At 29.8% G+C, this 20608-nt stretch overlaps 1 protein-coding gene across 1 annotated transcript in view; it reads left to right on the forward strand.

The window, feature by feature from the left end:
• The first annotated feature begins 6915 nt into the window (after window positions 1–6915).
• Window positions 6916–20608, forward strand: part of LOC122503375 (homeobox protein B-H1) — a 45198-nt gene continuing 31505 nt past the window's right edge. Inside the window, exon 1 of the mRNA XM_043613882.1 lies at window positions 6916–8167. Coding sequence (XP_043469817.1) covers window positions 7732–8167 — 436 coding nt within the window. The 5' untranslated portion in view covers window positions 6916–7731. The remainder of the gene's footprint in view (window positions 8168–20608) is intronic.

The raw sequence follows: 20608 nt of genomic DNA on the forward strand, positions 1-20608 counted from the left end.
TTCGACACAACCTACGAATTTAGATCTGAATCTCTATGCTGTCAATTAGATCAATTACATAAAAAAAGTTGAAATAAAAGTCACATGACCATCTTACACAATAAAATACATGACAGAATTAAACATCAAAAATATTAAATAAATAAAAAAAATTTTCTTTTATTTTTGGTTTATACCGAATTGTGCGGGTTATATGCACTACAAAATAAAACTTAAAATTAAAAATTATGTTAAAATATAAGAATATAACAATAAGTAATCTGAATTACTCAAATTATTTTAGATCTATGCAAAAAAAATGAAGAAGAATCCCACATAGCACCGAAAATTTCCTGAAAGTTGAAATTAGCTTGACTGCAACCATCGAAATGTTTAGTGCAAAGCTGAAAGTTTGGAAGTTTTTCTTTAAATGCCCGATGTTATTCAATGTTTGACGTAAAAGTTGACTGTAGTTACTGATTTTAGTTTGACTGAAGTTATAATTCCCGTTACTCATTAAGGATTTTTACTAAAAACTTTCAGTACCATCATTTGGAAAATTTTGTTACATTTGTGTCTGAATTTTATCGGAATATTCAGAACATTTTTAACAGTGTGCATAAGAGATGAAATTTTAAACTTTCATGCAATGTTCAGTCAACTTTCGCGTCAAACATTGAAAAACAGTTGAAATTTAAAGAATTACTTCAACTTCAAAGAGCCTCGTAGCTATAAAGATTCCGAACATTGCAGTCAAGGTAATTTCAACATTTAGAAAAGTTTATCGATGCTGTGTGGGATTACACTTACATTTTCATTATTTTTCAACAATTTTCTGTTTACTATACAAATTTGTTGCAATGTTGTTGCAAACTTGCTGAAATTTAAAAAAAATTATATTTAACTTTTTATTCCTCGAATTTGAAGATTTTTTAACGTTTTTTTTTATTATTAATACCTTTCTTGTTGCATTTTGCGTCTTAGCAAAATTATTTTTAGAAATAAATTCGAGGGGACTTGGAATTGAAGCAACGCTATAACCGCAAAGACCCTAACCGACAAGCTAAATAACCCAATGGGAAATGCCAGTGTAGTGCCGATGTTCACCACTGGCTTAGTACTCAGACGATTGTTCGGCGTAGTCTAGCCGAGCCTCGACAATTAGTGCTGGCGCAGTACAGAATTTTTGTTTCGCCAAAGCTTGGACAAGCCACGGCGGCAAGTGCTGGCTGAGTATAGAAAAATTGTTCACGACGCTCTTTGTCAACATTGCATTTTTGACATAAACTTGAAAAAAATTATAAAAAAAGTTTATGAATGTTTATAAACATAAATTTATTGAAAAAATTAATATTTTACTTTTCAGTTGTTCATTTTTTATTTTTATTAAATTTAATAATAATAATTTAACATAATTGTCTAATTTTGTAAATAATAAATTATTTAAACAAATTAAAATTATAAACAAAATTTAAACTTTATTCTCAATAATAATTTGGTTCCTATTAAAATACTATTATACTTCTTACCATGAATAAAAAATTACTACGTAATTTAGGAATTACGTAAAATGTTAAATGCAATAAGTAAAGTAATTAAATGTAATTATTAAAAATTTAGTTTAATTTATTTTATTTCAATTTATTATTTCTAACTTATCCCTATTTTTTTCTCATCTTTGACTCAATAATTGCATGTCTGAATGATACTGAGATATTAATACTTTACTGTACACATGTGTCGTTAGCATAGTGGTTAGAGCGTTAGTCTATTAGTCCGTATAGGTTGTAGGTTCGATTCCCCTCGTTAGCAATTTTGTTTATTTTCATAGGTTTGCGATATTTCTAGATTCCAATCTTTAGGTACTAAAATATGAAAATCTAATGCACACTTACTGTAATTGTTTATTATTTAATTTTTAAATATTATAAACAATTTTTTTCTACTTCATTTACTATATCCATTGTTAATCTCCATCTTTAATACAATTTCTTTAAGAAGAGAAATATTTTATGAATAATAACTATTTATTAATATTATTTACCATTTTGTTGTTAAATTATCTATAATTATGAATTTACGACTAATTAATAACAATACGGCATTTATTGCGGCAATATTCTCAGCCAGCACTGGTCCAGTGCTGCGCCAGCGCTGACTGTCAGCACTGGCAGGCAGTACTTCGCCAGCGTTAGACAGCGTTATCATCCCAGAGTTATGCCAGTGCTGTCTGTCAGCGTAGCTGCCAGTACTGCCAGTGCTGGCGCAGTACTCCGCCAGTTGTAAATTTCCCATTGGGAATCAACTATCAGAGAAAAAAAAGATCTTGCTCTCAAGTTTTTATAAAATAAATTCCATGTTGAAAGCATAAGTTATTCTCTTTTCTTCTAATATATAGTTGATGTTTAACTTATCAGTATATGTCAGTATATTAGGGTCTTTGGATTAGCATCCATCAAAGAGGGTTCAATTCAATTTTTCATCAATAAAAGTTATAAAAATCTTCTAATAATTAAAAAATAAAACTTATTATTTGTTTCATATTTTTAAGTAATTATCGAAAATTTTGACTGTATAACATTCTATCACATCTATAACTTGTATACGGTTGGTGGCAGAAAGCAAAGTAACGCTTTGTTGAGCACAGCATGACAATGGTGTCCCCTCAAAATTCTGTTATTTGCATCTTATTATTTTATTTTTAATAAATTTGTGTTAAATTTACTTCTTATATGCAGTTAATGAAGATTTGATACTGGATTGTAATTTATAAGCAGATCTTATTCTCATCATTCAAAGAGAATTATCATAGTGAAATCTTTTAAAAATGTCATTGCGGTGTCCCTCAATGTTCATATTATATATTTTTGTTCATCATATATGTGGCCGTGTCTGAGAAAAGGGATCTTATGACGAAAAAAATCGATTTTTAGATTTAGACGTTATTTTCTTACACTTTAAGGTCCTTAAAATGAAATGCAATTAGTCCCGGGTTAAAAATTTGTTTGGTCATAAGGTCAACCAAAATAGAGTATCGGTTCAAAGAAAAATTAAAGATAGTAGGATCAAAAATGACATTTTAATTTTAATCACCCATATATAGTGAAAGAAAATATAAAAATACGAAAACAAATTTTGATTTTTGAAGAAAACGTATATACCCAATGGGAAATGCCAGTGTAGTGCCGATGTTCACCACTGGCATAGTACTCAGACGATTGTTCGGCGTAGTCTAGCCGAGCCTCGACATTTAGTGCTGGCGCAGTACAGAATTTTTGTTTCGCCAAAGCTTGGACAAGCCACGGCGGCAAGTGCTGGCTGAGTATAGAAAAATTGTTCACGACGCTCTTTGCCAACATTGCTTTTTTGACATAGACTTGAAAAAAATTATTAAAAAAGTTTATGAATGTTTATAAATATACATTTATTGAAAAAAATTAATATTTTACTTTTCAGTTGTTCATTTTTTATTTTTATTAAATTTAATAATAATAATTTAACATAATTGTCTAATTTTGTAAATAATAAATTATTTTAACAAATTAAAATTAAAAACAAAATTTAAACTTTAATCTCAATAATAATTTGGTTCCTATTAAAATACTATTATACTTCTTACTATGAATAAAAAATTATTAAAAAATTACCACGTAATTTAGGAATTACGTAAAATGTTAAATGCAATAAGTAAAATAACCCAATGGGAAATTTACAACTGGCGTAGTACTGCGCCAGCACTGGCAGCACTGGCGGCAAGGCTGAGAGCCAGCACTGGCATGGCACTGGGATGATAACGCCGTCTGGCGCTGCCGAAGTACTGTCTGTCAGTGCTGCCAGGCAGCGCTGGCGCAGCACTGGATCAGTGCTGGCTGAGAATATTGCCGCAATAAATGCTGTATTGTTATTAATTAGTCGTAAATTAATAATTATAAATAATTTAACAACTAAATGGTAAATAATATTAATAAATATTTATTATTCATAAAATATTTCTCTTCTCAAAGAAATTGTATTAAAGATGGAGACTAACAATGGATATAGTAAATAAAGTAGAAAAAAATTGTTTATAACATCTAAAAATTAAATAATAAACAATTACAGTAAGTGTGCATTAGATTTTCATATTTTAGTACCTTACGAATGGAATCTAGAAATATCGCAAACCTATGAAAATAAACAAAATTGCTGACGAGGGGAATCGAACCTACGACCTACGGACTAACAGACTAACGCTCTAACCACTATGCTAACGACACATGTGTACAGTAAAGTATTAATATCTCAGTATCATTCAGACATATAATTATTGAGTCAAAGATGAGAAAAATAGGGATACGTTAGAAATAATAAATTGAAATAAAATAAATTAAACTAAATTTTTAATAATGAAATTACTTTACTTATTGCATTTAACATTTTACGTAATTCTTAAATTACGTGGTAATTTTTTAATAATTTTTTATTCATAGTAAGAAGTATAATAGTATTTTAATAGGAACCAAATTATTATTGAGATTAAAGTTTAAATTTTGTTTATAATTTTAATTTGTTTAAATAATTTATTATTTACAAAATTAGACTATTGTGTTAAATTGTTATTATTAAATTTAATAAGAATAAAAAATGAACAACTGTAAAGTAAAATATTAATTTTTTTCAATAAATTTATATTTATAAACATTCATAAACTTTTTTTATAATTTTTTTCAAGTTTATGTCAAAAAAGCAACGTTGGCAAAGAGCGTTGTGAACAATTTTTCTATACTCAGCCAGCACTTGCCGCCGTGGCTTGTCCAAGCTTAGGCGAAACAAAAATTCTGTACTGCGCCAGCACTGATTGTCGAGGCTCGGCTAGACTACGCCGAACAATCGTCTGAGTACTAAGCCAGTGGTGAACATCGGCACTACACTGGCATTTCCCATTGGGAATTTAATTTAATTATTAAAAATTTAGTTTAATTTATTTTATTTCAATTTATTATTTCTAACGTATCCCTATTTTTTTCTCATCTTTGACTCAATAATTGTATGTCTGAATCATACTGAGATATTAATACTTTACTGTACACATGTGTCGTTAGCATAGTGGTTAGAGCGTTAGTCTGTTAGTCCGTAGGTTGTAGGTTCGATTCCCCTCGTTAGCAATTTTGTTTATTTTCATAGGTTTGCGATATTTCTAGATTCCAATCTTTAGGTACTAAAATATGAAAATCTAATGCACACTTACTGTAATTGTTTATTATTTAATTTTTAAATGTTATAAACAATTTTTTTCTACTTCATTTACTATATCCGCATTGTTAGTCTCCATCTTTAATACAATTTCTTTAAGAAGAGAAATATTGTATGAATAATAACTATTTATTAATATTATTTACCATTTTATTGTTAAATTACACAGCCACACAAAAAAAAAGTTCTGATCTGGGGGTCTCACTATGTAGACTTTATGGTTTTTGGGTCGCTGAATCCGAATCCGAGGTCCATTTAACCCCATCAGATCAGGATTTTGACATAACCTCAAAAACCCAATATGGCGGACACATTTTTGAAAAGTTCATTGGATTCGCTTGAAATTCGTTACTCGGGGGTTTTTGGGGTCGCTGATTACGAATCTGATGTCGGTTTTTCAATATTCAAAATGGCGGATCCAATATGGCTCACACAGACATATTGGATCCGCCATTTTGAATTTTTGAAATCAGACTTCAAATTCGTAATCAGCGACCCCAAAAACCCCCGAGTAACGAATTTCAAGCGAATCCAATGAACTTTTCAAAAATGTGTCCGCCATATTGGTTTTTTGAGGTTATCTCAAAATCCTGATCTGATGAGGTTAAATGGACCTCGTATTCGGATTGAGCGACCCAAAAAACATAAAGTCTACATAGTGAGACCCCCAGATCAGAACTTTTTTTTTGTGTGGCTGTGTTATTTATAATTATGAATTTACGACTAATTAATAACAATACGGCATTTATTGCGGCAATATTCTCAGCCAGCACAGGTCCAGTGCTGCGCCAGCGCTGACTGTCAGCACTGACAGACAGTACTTCGGCAGCGCCAGACGGCGTTATCATCCCAGTGCCATGCCAGTGATGGCTCTCAGCCTTGCCGCCAGTGCTGCTAGTGCTGGCGCAGTACTACGCCAGTTGTAAATTTCCCATTGGGTATAAATTATTTAAGAAAAGAAGGATAAAAGAGAAAATATTCCCTCTGAAAGAGGTACTTAATCCAGGAAGTTTTTTTTTCTTTGCTATCGTGCAAATTACGATTACGGTGTAAACATTGTACAATTGCCATGGATGGAAAAGAGACTTCTCGTCACTTCGAACGAAGCTATTAAGTTTCCTGAGCGAGAAGAAATAAAACCCATTTGGAAGGCTATATATGTATTGGTAGGGCAAAATCACCGACTCGGAGGAACGACTTCGGGATTCGTTAATTCGCGGGGGGAGTTGGGGGGAGAGAAACGTGACTCCCTCACTCTATAACCACCTCCATCTATTTCCTTCCCCTCTTCTCCTTCAAACCCCTTCCCCACGAGCTTTGAGATTCTCTCTCTCTCCCTCCCCCCCTCATCCTCTCTTCTTACTCCCGCTTTAAGAGAAACGGTGGCGTAAGAGTTGAATGCATCCCCCCCTCCTCTTCCATAACCCGCCACGAGAGCGACTATAATGAAAGATATTAACTACAATTTTATATCGAATTACTGCTGAAACACATTTCAAATTACTTGGGCGTAGCCCGCGCACCAAGGGAAGACTTTCTCCCACCATCATTTCGATTGGCTGTTTCCTTAACAAATCCCGCGGCTGATTGGCGGACATTGCATTAAAGGGGGAGAATTTCTGGGCGTGACGTTTTTCGATATGGCCGCCCAACAAGTTCCCCGTTGTTAGCAGCAGCTTTGCTTTCCCAGTAGTGTGGCCTCAGACTTGGGAACACGTTGTACACAATTCCCTGTGTAACGGTCTTTGGCCTCTCTCTTAATATTCAGTAAAGCCATTCACATCGGAGCATAAACGAAAGAGCCGGTAAAAGAAGTTTTTCATGTGCACGTGCTGAACAAATTTTTTTCCCCTTGTGTTTCCGAATCCAAATTTTATTCAGTGCTTTTTTTTGGTTTTGCAAAAAAGTTATTCTGGTGCAAAATTGTTTATGAAATAACTGTTGATATTATAAGTGATTGATGATATTGAAGCAAAAAAAAGTGTGTGTAAGTTTATTTTTTGTTTTATCTCATTGTGACTATTGTATAGGATTCAGTGATTGATGGATTATTAGAAGATACCGCGGGGGTGAAAGGTCTTGGAAGTGGTGAAGAAACGGAAAACGGAAATGATCAGCGAGCTGGAAAGCAACTGGTGCACATGCCAATTACATTAAGTGGCCAATTAGGAATTAAAAGAAGCTTTTAATTATCAAACCCATCGGTTGGAAAAATCTTAAGGAACATCTGACCACTTGACCTTGGGAATTTTATAATTCCCATCAGCTTTTTATTTTCAACCTCTTCTCGAGATTATAATTCTTCAAAAAACTATATTTTTTCTTTCTACTAGATCTAATTACTAGAGATTTAGTCTATCAAGAGATCAATGAACAATTCGGACTTAAAAAAGAAAGATTGAAGATCGTAATTTCTGGAGTGTATCAAGCAAGATTCTGTCTCCCAGGTACCTAGTGAGTCCTGGGGTGGCGACAGAGGCACCTGCAGGCGCAAGAACCCCGGAACCAACATCGTCCGTGATGACGGTCCATCATCATCGTCAGAACCACCATGTGGCGGCGTTGAGTGGCATCGCCGTCACCAGTAACGGACTCAATTTGAGTAGAATGTCGAGTTTGGATGCCCATCGTTTGGATAATATGGTTGATCGTAATGGAATTAGTATGGAGAGACTGTCGAATGGATTAGACTCGAGGAATAATAATAATAGTTTGGACAGAAGTTTGGGTGATGCTTCCACAACAATGCCCCATAGGTCGAGGTTTATGATAACCGATATTCTTGCTGGAGCATCGAGTCCGTCGAGTGTACAGAGTCAGGAACCACCTGGAAGTCCACCATCAACGCCAAGGGATCTCAGCGTTAGGCATCAGTCGAGATCTTCACTCAATAATAGCAATTTGGATGAGGACAGTGATGCTAGTCATCATGATGCTGTTTCGGTGTCTTCCAATGGTGAGTAGAGTATAGCATTTACTGAAAGTGGAGATCATCATCAATGGATGATGATAATAACCACGTAGTCACACTGTTAATAACTGTCTTCAAATTGGATGAATTCTTAGCTACCTTTTCTAAACTTAGTCAACTAAAAGTCGAAAGTATGGTATTACAAACCATTGAGGATTAAACTTCAAAAATCTTTTAGGGTAATACTTTTTTATGCATCAGAATCAATTAGAAATGGATCTGAAGTATTTTAATATTTATTAGAAACATCTTTAGGTAAAATTAAACCATTCTTGAAAGAGTGGAAACATATTTGTTGTTGCATTTCATTGTTACCTCTCAAATTGCATGAAGCTGAAACTGGCACCCAACAGCACTTTTTTAATTTTGGAAATTAAGTTTTAAAGATAAATATTATTTTGTTTCAAACCAACATCAATAAGTATTGAAAAATTAAGTAGGTCCTGATAATTATAGGTGCAAAGTGCAGCTTAATACAAAATATTTAACTTTAAAATTTAATTTTCAAAATTAAGTGCGGGTGCCAATTTCAGCTTCATTTGTAAGTATAGAATAGAATTTCAATTATCCGAATCAATTGGGACCAATCCCGATCTGGATAATCTGAATTGGCATAAAAATTATACATTTTTGAATAATGAGACTTCAACCTGCGCTGTTTAAAATAGAAAATTAATTATTTACTCCATCATTTCTAATAGAGAGTTGCTGGCAATCCGGTTAATTCGAATCCGAATAATTAGAATGTATTGAAATTTATTAATATTAAATCTAAAGTATTTTTGCTGCTTTAACCAAAAACTATACTTTTAAGACTATATATAAAATCATTGCTGCTGGCCATAATTTTATACAAACATGTTTTCGCAGATCAGTTTGGAGTCAACGGTGTATTGCTATACTGAAAAAAATAAGATAAATCAAATTCTTAAAATTTTGAAATTTAGAAGCTTATCCTCGATGTTAGGAATCAATTTTATTTTTTAGTTTTGACTAATTAGTCTTTAGTTCTAAATATTTGTAGCACATTAAAATTTTAAGTGACAATTTCACCTACTCCGATTAAAAGTTAATCAATGATTAATGTCAGTTTAACCGTTCATGATTGGTCGGTTAAGGATTTATTCATTGATTAACTGTTAATTGATGTTGGTGAAACCGGTCCTAAGTGCATGAAGTGAAATAAGAAGTGCTATAATTTGACAATCTAATTGTTAATACAGAAAGACTAAAAAACCTATTTTGTTGCCCTAACAATTCAGATTTGTTGTAATAACATAGTAAATCTGTTCAAGCAACATAAAATTTTGTAACAACAAATAAATTTGTTAGTTCTGTAAACAGCCGACTCTCGATAAATTGAATCTCAAGGAACATGAAAAAAAATTGTATTAACAATTCTTTTTCTATATTTATGAACGCATACACTTTTCAGTATTATTTTTAGTTGAATTCTAAATTGTTGATGCTCTTAATTTTCAAGAAACCATTTTTAACATTTGATTACGTTGATCAATATCAATCCACATTCATATATAGACCATTAAAGCATCAAAACGTATACGTTTTGCATCGCAACAAATTTTGATATACTTTTCTGGTTTCAGTTTGATATCCTTAGAAAAATTGTGTACATATTTAATATCAAAATATAATTGACGAAGTTGTTAGGTAAACAAAATAGCGATCAAAAGTTAATAATCCTATCTATAGTGTTAGCTAAAATTATTATTATTAGTAGTAGTTAAAGTAATAAATTAATCCATTATTAATCATGATTGACGGAAATTGAAAGAAATCAGAGAATCTGACAACCAAAGGCATTGAGTTACATGACCACGTTTTAAATTATTCTTTTACAATTGAAATATATTCATTTGCGGTATTGAACTTTAGAACCACATAATATCAAAGTTAAAAATAGTATTTATAGAAAAATTTAGAGACAAATAGAATTCGAAACAATTTTTATGAGGAATAATTTTAATGTAATGTTTGTGATGACGTGTTATATCGTTTGAAAAAAAGGAAGTACACAATTACTTTTCCAAAAAAATGGAAAAGATGTTTTCTTTTTTGAATTTTTCAACAATTGACTTATTTATTTATGTTCACAATGTGATAATTATGACTGTAAATTATTTATTCACCGGTTTGGAGGATGACGAAGGAATTTTTGACCCCATATGTATATATATGATGTGTCAAGGACATCATTAGAGCGTAAGCGTTGAACCGGATGTCCAGGTCCGACGGATGGACACAACACGACAACACCGGTCCTCTGGGAATCAGATATATGTATACGTATATATATACTTTTACAGAGATAAACGAATCGAAAGCCTCCTGCTCTTATGTCGGGACAGCGTTTAGGGAATTTAATGGTTCTAAATTGGAGCTCGGCACACCAACGCTTTAATTATGTACCCTCATTTGTTTCATTCATCTACTCTCCTGAATCTACCTGTCGCTTTGCCTACGGCTCATCTATTCACGCAGATATACGCTTATAATATGCTCTCGCTACATACATATATACAAGGGATTTAAACTATTTCCTGAAATGCTTATTTCTATATACGCACCAAAACCAACAGCTGAATATGTGCTATACATACATAATACTCATCACTACCATTTGATTCGGCATATTTATGATTAAAGACTTCCCGTTTTTGCGTTAATAGTCTTTTCATATAAAAAGAGGAGCTTATACCTAAGAGAGCAATTGCTGAAAAATATTTTAGGTCAAACGCAATCTTAGATTTCACTAAAGGATGAGTTTTATTACGAGTTTTTTTTTTGTATAATCTTAATACCCAAAGATGAATTCAAAAACTTAGTAAAAATTGCTTTTCATTTACTTCAGTATGCTATAATTATGATATACGAGAAATACTCTTTTTTTAAATATTTTTCAAGAAATTTTCAGTATAATTATGAAGCTACTAGAAACTAATTCAATTTTTGAACAGCTTATAATTAAAGACTATAGTGTATTTTGTACAGTATTTATTTTTCCATTTTGTAAAAATTTTTGTAAAAAAAAGTATGACGAAAACGAAGGTTGTCAGATAAGATTTTTAGTTGATGATGAATAATTTTTGATTGCACAAAAATAAATATATAAATATTTAACAGCGAAGCGTTCTTGGAATGATATTATACACATATGAGGGGAATTTATACATGTGTCAGTTGCTATCAAAATTGTTGCTTACGACCTAATAATACTGTTTTCATCAGTTACGCATTATCGGTAACGGTTAACCGCGCTGCTAATCGTTGCATGCCTATGTATATTTGCTTGTCGTTATGTATGTACCTTTATGAAGAATTAATTACCCAGCGATTATGAGAAATGTCGCCAAGTGTATAATTTTGTCAGGATCGATAATGTCGATGTCGATACTATAACTATACCCCTTCATCCAAAAAATGTCTATTAAACCGCAATATGGAAAAAATTTATTTATTTTTTATGGAATATTAACCATCTGTCTATATTGACATATCCCTTCTCTAGAGCATACTTTTGATCGTAATAAATATGGAAAAAAAGTAAATTACACAAGAGTCAAGTATATACGATTATTCGCTTCAAATTCACATTATTAATATATACTCTCACAAACTCTTAATGATTCAAAAAATTCACAAATGATGTAGGTAATAATGCGTGCTATTACAAAAGTTTTGGGTTCAAAAGTTTACACTCATTTTGAGCTTCAACAAAAATGACCCCTTTTTGTGTATTAATACCTCTATATATATAGTTAATTTTGTTGCATGTATCAAAAAGCAATACAGATGAAATTCATTTAAAAAAGCGATCAAAATAATACAAAAATTCGGATCATTTTACTGCAAATTTTAATATCAATACACGGAGAGAAATTTATAGTAGTGGGTAACATAATTGTGGTTAGGGTGACCATCTTTAATGCTACGTATACAGACAGCTATCTAGATAGTTACCGTTACCATCAATATCATCAGGAGTAACATCTTGGTAGTAAGGGGTAGCATAACTATATTTTTTTTAGCATCTGTGATGGTTGGCAGTAGCATAATGATAGTATCGTGTAACATCATCTTTTTAACATCAAAATCTGACTATCCATTTCTCTCAGTGTATATTGTTTGTTTTGATATATCAGTTGAATAGATTTATGAACAAATTTGTAGGTTTTGTTTTTCTTTTTTTTTGGTTATTTCAAATAAAGTTAAAATTGAAATTGCTCTAATCCATTTTCATATATATAGTTTATAAATATATTTGAATTATCAGCAAGAATATACTGATGTGATAAAATTTTTTCATTTTTACTGAGGTTTTTTTATTGTTTGCCTCTTGCGATATTATAACCAAAAATAATAATAATTGTCTTATTCTAGCAGATACAAAGAAATTAAATATAAGCAGTAAATGTATATTAAAAAGTTAAAACAATTTTATTTCCAAGTAAAGTAGTTCAAATTCATAAGAAATTTATCATCAGTTTTTAGAGCATCTCTTTATAATTTTTCAAATAAAATCAAAAATTAACCAAACTTGTCTGTCTTATTGTCAAAATTGCTTCTTTAATAAAATATTTATGACGCGTCACGAAGAAAGGGACCTGAAGGAAAATTTTATATAATATGTTTATTATGATTTAAGTGAAAATGCATAAAACGGTTAACACTCAATTCAAACTATAATTATAATTAAAAGAAAGGAATTTATCATTCCCCAATGGGAAATTTACAACTGGCGTAGTACTGCGCCAGCACTGGCGGCAAGGCTGAGAGCCAGCACTGGCATGGCACTGGGATGATAACGCCGTCTGGCGCTGCCGAAGTACTGCCTGCCAGTGCTGCCAGACAGCGCTGGCTCAGCACTGGACCAGTGCTGGCTGAGAATATTGCCGCAATAAATGCCGTATTGTTATTAATTAGTCGTAAATTCATAATGAGCCGATGCCATCCGATCATTGACAGTGACTATGTTTTGCGTATGTAAAATAAATTTGGATATTATCTACAATAATTAAATATAAAGTGAAACGTAGGTCGTTCGTTATTTCAGAAATTGACCATTATGAATTTTAATAAATTTTGCATTTATTCCTGTCCCAAGAACTATGTCTTATAATAAGTTGTTAAAAGTAAACTGCTTTCTCGTAAGTGCTGTAAATTTTCATCATTCAATATATAAGGAAACAAAGATGTATACTTTCAGTGAAATTCGTTGTCGTGCGTGCAGTTGTGTATTAGTGAATTAATTAACCGCGTCTATACATATAAGTGAAATAAACATGTGTGTGTCTTTAAATATTTATCCAACAAATATATAAGTGTGTGTGTGTCTGTGTATGTAAAAATCCTTCCAGTTTACCTCCATTAGTCAAGAATTGACGGGAAACCGGCGATAAAAATCCGCATTTTTTCTTTCACTCTTTCTCTCTGCATTTACAAACGACTATAGTAATTTTACGTACACAATACTCAGGGTGGCCGCTGGACCGGGAAACCGGGAAATGACAGTGAATTTTTTGGACAGGGAAAAACCGGGAAATGAAAGTGAATTTTGATCTTGACCGGGATCTTGGAATTTTTTTTTTTAAAACACACATTACTTTGTGAGAAAAAATAGAAATATTTATTTTAAGACTTAGGTATTAACTATATTTTATTAAAAAAGATTGAATGATCTTCTATAAAATCTATTTATATTTTGTCAGAGAATTTTATAAAAAGTACTATAAAAATATTCAATTTCTAGAATTTATAAGAAAATTATGAATTTTGTTGTCCAACGTAAGAGACTTAGAAAAAGAAAATATTAAATTTAATTTTAAATTCTTTCTATTTCTAACAATAATTAAACAAAATATAACTTTAATTAAATTTGTCAAAAAAATTTCAAAGAGAACAAATTTCATATCCTATAAAATAGTGAAAAAAAAATCAATTTAAAATTTTTTTGCAATTAACATTATAACAAAACAAATAAGAATTATTAAAAATTTGAACTAATTAGAACAAAAGTGATACGAAATTTATAAAAATGAATTTTCGGATAATAAATAAAGTAAATAAAAATAAATAAAATTTCTTTTCTTAGAAAATAAATTTTAAAAAACCGTATTTTTCATTAATATCAATTAGTTTTTTTACAATTATTCATAAGCAAATTTTTCTATTTTTTAGAATGTTAAATTAATAAGTTAATAAGTTAATAAGTTACATTAGCAATTCTTAAAAATTATTCAAATTTAAAGGATTTGAAATTTGATTTTTTTTTTAAATTTGAATACCTACTATATGGAAAAATAATGGATAATAATTAAATATTTATTTCAAAAAATCTATTTAAGTTCAAAATTATTTTTAGAGTAAACTAAAATATTTTTAGGGTTTGGAAAAAGTCAAAGTTTTGTCTAAAAATCAGGAAATTCTTTCAATCTTTCATGGAATAATTTATTTTCAGAATTATTATAATTTATGACCGGGAAATGACCGTGAATTTTTTTTTAAAAAAAAGTGGCCACCCTGAATACTTCTGAGTTTACTACAGTTGTTTGGAATTATTGGACGAAATAGTAAGAAACTTTGCTAATTTGGTGAACATTTGTCGGATTAGTGACTTAGTGTAGAAAATAGTAAAAAATACAAAAAGTCCCCTTATTTCCGGTGGTTGCAATGTGAAAATAGTAAATTCTAGTGTGATTTTATACAAAAATTAGTAATTTCGGTCTCTCCGTGCATAATAATCTTCGTATTTCATTCCTTCATTCTTTCTGTCCACACTTTGAAGTTAGTTTTTGTGTATGCTTTTGTTTTTTTTCTTTAAAAAATATTGTTTGAGACATCGAAAAAATGCAGGTATTTTTTCATGATTTTTAATAAAACAATATTTGAAATTAGAAAATATAAAAAAAATTATGATTAACAAATAAATTTTGTTTATTATATGCTTTTTTCTCTAACAAATTTCGTTTGACTGATCTAAATTATGCAAATTTTTCTCCTTTTTACAAATTCTATTCTATTTGTCAATTACAAATTTTAATTGAAAATGAAATTGAAACTTTTTAAATTTTTAGAAAATAAAGGAAACAATTTTACTCGAAAAAATGTTCTGTTACATTTATTTACGAATTTCTTTTAAATTATCCGAAAACATCATTAACTTTTTTTTTAAATAAATATTTAATCAATATTATTTTTCCATAGGAATTAAGAATTTCAAAAATTTCTAATTCAAATCTTTTTAAATTCAATAACTTATAAGAATGTTTTATAATAATTAAAAATGATCGAGTGATAAAATCATTAATTTATATTATAAGAATATTATTACAGTAACTTTTTTAAAATTATTTCCATCATTTTAAATCAATAAATTATTATTTTCTACAATTTTAAATTATTTTTTATGAAAATAATTGAATTCCTTACAAAAAATTTTATTATTTATAAAAATAATTGAATTATTGCGAAGGAATTTATAAAAAAATTTGTAAATAATTGAATTCATGAGAAATTTTTATTAATTATGAAAATAATTAAATGTTTGCGTACTACTTTTGGGAATTTGAAATTGATTTGAAAATAAATTATGAACTTTAAGGAAGAATTTTGTTATTTTTATAAAGATAATTATGATTTTGACGAGAATTTTTTTTAAATTTGAAAGATAATTGAATTTTATGAGAAGAATTTCGTCACTTTTGAAAATAATTGAATTTCTGCAATTATTTATAATTTTTCCAAAATTTGATTTTTTAGTGTTTTGAACAAAAGTTTGAATTACATATTTTTAAATTCTATTATTTTTAAAATTGCTTATTTTACCCTAAAAAGTTAGCCGCGCGTTTTAGCGCGCGAATTGTTGCTAGTAATTATATTAAAGGTGAAATCAGTTTAAGAAATTTAAAATTTAATTTAAGAAATTTAAGAAACTTAAGTGAGAAATTATGATTCGGAGAGATTGTTAACTTCTGCCACCTTTAATATAATAAAACTAATTATGTTTAAGCCTTTTTCATGTATTTAAAATATTCAATAAAAATTATATTTTACAAAATTAAGAATTCTTTATTATAAAAAGTTAATAAACATATTAATTGTAAGATATTGCTCCTTAGGTCTTTTTCTTTGCGACGTCTCACATTTATAGGTTATAGAATAGTAACATATTGATCTCACAATATAATCGAAAATCTTTGACAAATTTTTACATGTTTAATATAATTTATAACTGTTTCTTAAAAGAGAGTAAATAAATTTAATAAATTTTGTAATTTAAAAAGATAAACTTTCTTCTTAAATCGTATTTATGTATAACCAAAAATTAATTTTAACATTCTTTAAATGAAAAATTTAATTGTTTCCACACGAATAGATTATAAGAAAATAGACAAAAAAAATACATATCTGAAAATCTTTGGTATGAATATATTGAAATGAGAATAATGTAATTCAATATATTTGTGACTATATAGTAAATTTAAATAGAATAAATTGTTTGTTGAGGTTATTATATATATATATATATATATCGAATGGCATGGAGTCAATTTACAGTGGCGAATGTTATAATAATTAATGTATGTGCTGGTTTTGTGTACGGAGCAACTTACGCGAATAGGGAGGAAACTTTATATAGGGAAAAATTCAATAGCGAGTCACTGTCATATCGAATTATGTATACCTAAGATTTCGCAGAGTGCGTACACGCGCAATTCTCAAATTTCACGCGCGGCATTCCTTGTCATCAGCGACTGAGAATGTGAATGCGATAGTTGGTAACAGGTAGGCAACATGTGTGCTGTAACTCTCGACAATATACTTATAAACCGTTCAATTTCGCAATCAACAATTTTTATACTTTATATATTATATTTTTGTCATGCGCTCTGAAGAAAGTCATACTTTGAAAAGAAAACGTTTTTGAGGTTATGTTGTTGTAGGTTTCTTTTTCGTTATTCATATACAAGTTTGATGCACGGAGAGAAATCTGTTAGGATTAATGCTCGAAACTTTTCATATACTTTTTCCATAGATTCTTTGATGCTAAAATCCTAACAGAGAGCCTATTTATTGCTCGAGTCCGCCTGAATATTAGGCGGAGTCGACTGCGACTGATATTCAGGCGGACCTCTAATACTTTTCGCTAGTAAGTGCTTATGCTATATTCATAACCTCTACTCTATGCATTATTCGCAACAGATTTCTCTCCGTGTGAATAGAGTCATAAATTGTTTTTCAGCGAAAACATTAGAATTAAATATAAAAAATTAAATGTTGAATACAATGTGGGACACACTTTGCATTTTAATACAGATAAAGATCAATTGAACGTGTATTTGTAGAAAAAATATAATGTCGGTTTAGCGGATCGATGAGAATCGCATGATTCGCTCATTATTCCGATTTCAAGATCTAGCGACTGTATTTATATATATATATATATCGATTCATTCCGTGACTATATATATAGGGAGGGTTTTGTCTCACGGTAAATTTAAAACGAGCTTGATGCCACTCTTCTTTTTAGAAAAAATAAATAAATTCCAATGCGAGGTCAACCAACAATCCCATCGGTGTATATAATGTGTAGACGAGGAGGTTAAGAGGCTTAGCCAATTCATTGATCTTGTTATGCAAAAAGCATCGAAAACAAACCAAATATATATATATATGTATATACGAATCCCAACGACAGCCCTTTGTATTTATTCGCTTCCATGTATTTATATACCTTATTCGTGCAACCCCTCCTGATGCGTGTGTGAATACTATTGTATATATAGCTTTCTGACATTTCGATCCCGCTAATCTTCTGCAAATTAACTTTACTAAAGAGACCCTTTGCAGGAATGCGCTCGCACCATTTTAACGCCTTACAAACATTTACAAAACAATTTATCCCTTTTTTTAAATCAAAAATTTTTCACATTTTTGAATAATTTTATTTTTCACATTAATATGGATGACGAAACATTCATTTAGTTTAGAATTTATTAATATTAGTAATTATTAAAATTACATTTTTATCGTTTAATATAAATTATTAGTTATTTTATTATTAACACGCAATCCTAACGCTTAAAGAACACCTAATTAATCAAGAAATTAAAGTAAATATATAAAAATTCATTATTTAAAAAAAGGAATAACGCGTGGTTGTGTGGCATCTGTCTTCGCTTTGCAACCTCAGAGTCAAGAGTTCAATTCCTCAAGAATGTGAAATTTTTTTAATTTAATTTCCAAAAGTTTTATGTACAATATTTTTATTATTGTATAGTTCCCTAAAGCAGGGCTCGAACCAGTGAAAGTATTTAAAAATACGGACTTTACGAACCAAAAATAAAAAATTACGGATCATTTACGAACCAATGATACTGACAAAAATATATAACCAGTCCAAGTCAAATAAAAGAATATTTTACTTAAAACTATAAATTCAATTTTTTATAACTATAAAACATGACCGAGTGATAAAATCATTTACAATTCAATTATTATTTACAAGAATTTTTAACTTAAATTAACTTCAATTTAAATCGATTATTTTTAATAATTTTAGAAAAAGTTCTTTGACAATTTTCAAATGCATTTCTTTACAATATTCAATTTTACGAAATATCAATTATTTGTAAATTCTTCAATGAAATACATATTAGAAAATAAAAACTTTAAATAATAAAAAAAATCTGCAATTAAAGTTTCTCAAAAAAAAAAATTAATTTCACAGAATTGTTAATTAAAAATATGGAAAATTTAAATTTCCAAAGATTTTAATCTGTAACCTTTTCAAAATTAAATTATTTCTAAAAATTTACGCTCAATACTTTTAAAATTTAATTATAATCTAAAATTTTAACTGAAATCCATTTCTAAATTAATCTTTATGAGAAAATTTTAGGAGAATGCAATTAAAAATTTTTGAAAGAACTTATATCGTATTTTCTGAGAAAGTGCTAAAATCCCATTTTGCCCCACCCGTGGGGCAAAATGGGGTGTCATCAAATAAATATACAAAACATGGAATATTTTTTCAAAATTCATTAAATTCTTGTTGTATGAGATTATAAATACAAACAAAAAGTAGGATTCTTTATTACTATGAAAAAACAAGTAATATAACTTTCAAAAAAAAATTTTCTTTGGAGTGTCTTCATAATTAATAACAGTTTCTTATCAACATGAATGATATATGTCGAGGATAAAAAAATTAAAAGTACCTATCATGGAAAAACAGAGGTACCCCATTTGACCCGCCTACCCCATTTTGCCCCACTCTCCCCTACTTTACGGACCTTTTTCTAAAAAAACGGACTTTTACGGACTTCAAGCAAAGTTACGGACTTTTACGGGATTTACGGACCTAGTTCGAGCCCTGCCTGTAGTCGTAGATGACGCTTAGCAACAAAGAAAATAAATTAATTTTTTTAAAAGATTTAAATGCAAACAGTGTTCTAAAAATTATTAGCATTAATGATTTCCAAAAGCAGGGAAAAATAGTTTTCAATTCTGAGCGTTGACGCCAACTTCAGACCAAGTTGAAGTCCACAACGTTTATCAACAAAAAAAGTTTTTTAATAAGTGTTAATTAATAGAAAAAAAGGATAAAGCAACAATACTGTCAAAAAATGTATTAAAAAGGGAGTTTTATTTATATTTTAATAATAATAATTGTTGTATATTTTACAAAAATATAATATTCGAATAAATTAAAAACCTTTTTCGTTTATCAACGTTGTGGACTTCAACTTCGTAACTTCAGGGACTTTAGTGAAAAATAAAATCTGAATAATTTTCGAGCCAATATTCAGTCGGTTGTATGCCAATTGAAGATTACAATTCTATCTAAATATCAAAAATCACAGCTTTGAGCTCTTCTTAAAACGAAATTCGTTTATCGTATCTACATATATAATATATCGAGAAATTAATCTGTGACTGAGATATGCCGGAAGATTGTGATGTCAAAAAAGAGTGAAAAGGTGACACACCCGGCGTTTTTGAGTTCCTCAAAAAGAATCCGCGTTCACTATTTTATACATATATATAGCATTTATAAATACAATATATAGACACGTCAAAATCGAAAAATACAATTCTAATCCACGTTGAAATCTAAACGGTTGCCAATCATTTCCGGTTTTCGGATTAGTCGCACGAAGTCAGTTGCAAACGACAAGAGCCTCCGAGGCGTGAAACTTATTTGCCAGGGCACTACCATATATATATATATATATATATATATATATATATATATATATATATATATATATATATATATACATATAAACCATATACCAGAGCCGACAATAATAATAATGGCAAGACTGCTTAAGCGGATTATACGCGTCGTTCGACTCGTACACGCGTCCAAAACGGCCGCTCGCATTCAAAACTCTAGATCGA

Source organism: Leptopilina heterotoma, unplaced genomic scaffold, assembly GCF_015476425.1.
Source record: "Leptopilina heterotoma isolate Lh14 unplaced genomic scaffold, ASM1547642v1 Lhet_26, whole genome shotgun sequence".
NCBI lineage: Eukaryota > Metazoa > Arthropoda > Insecta > Hymenoptera > Figitidae > Leptopilina > Leptopilina heterotoma.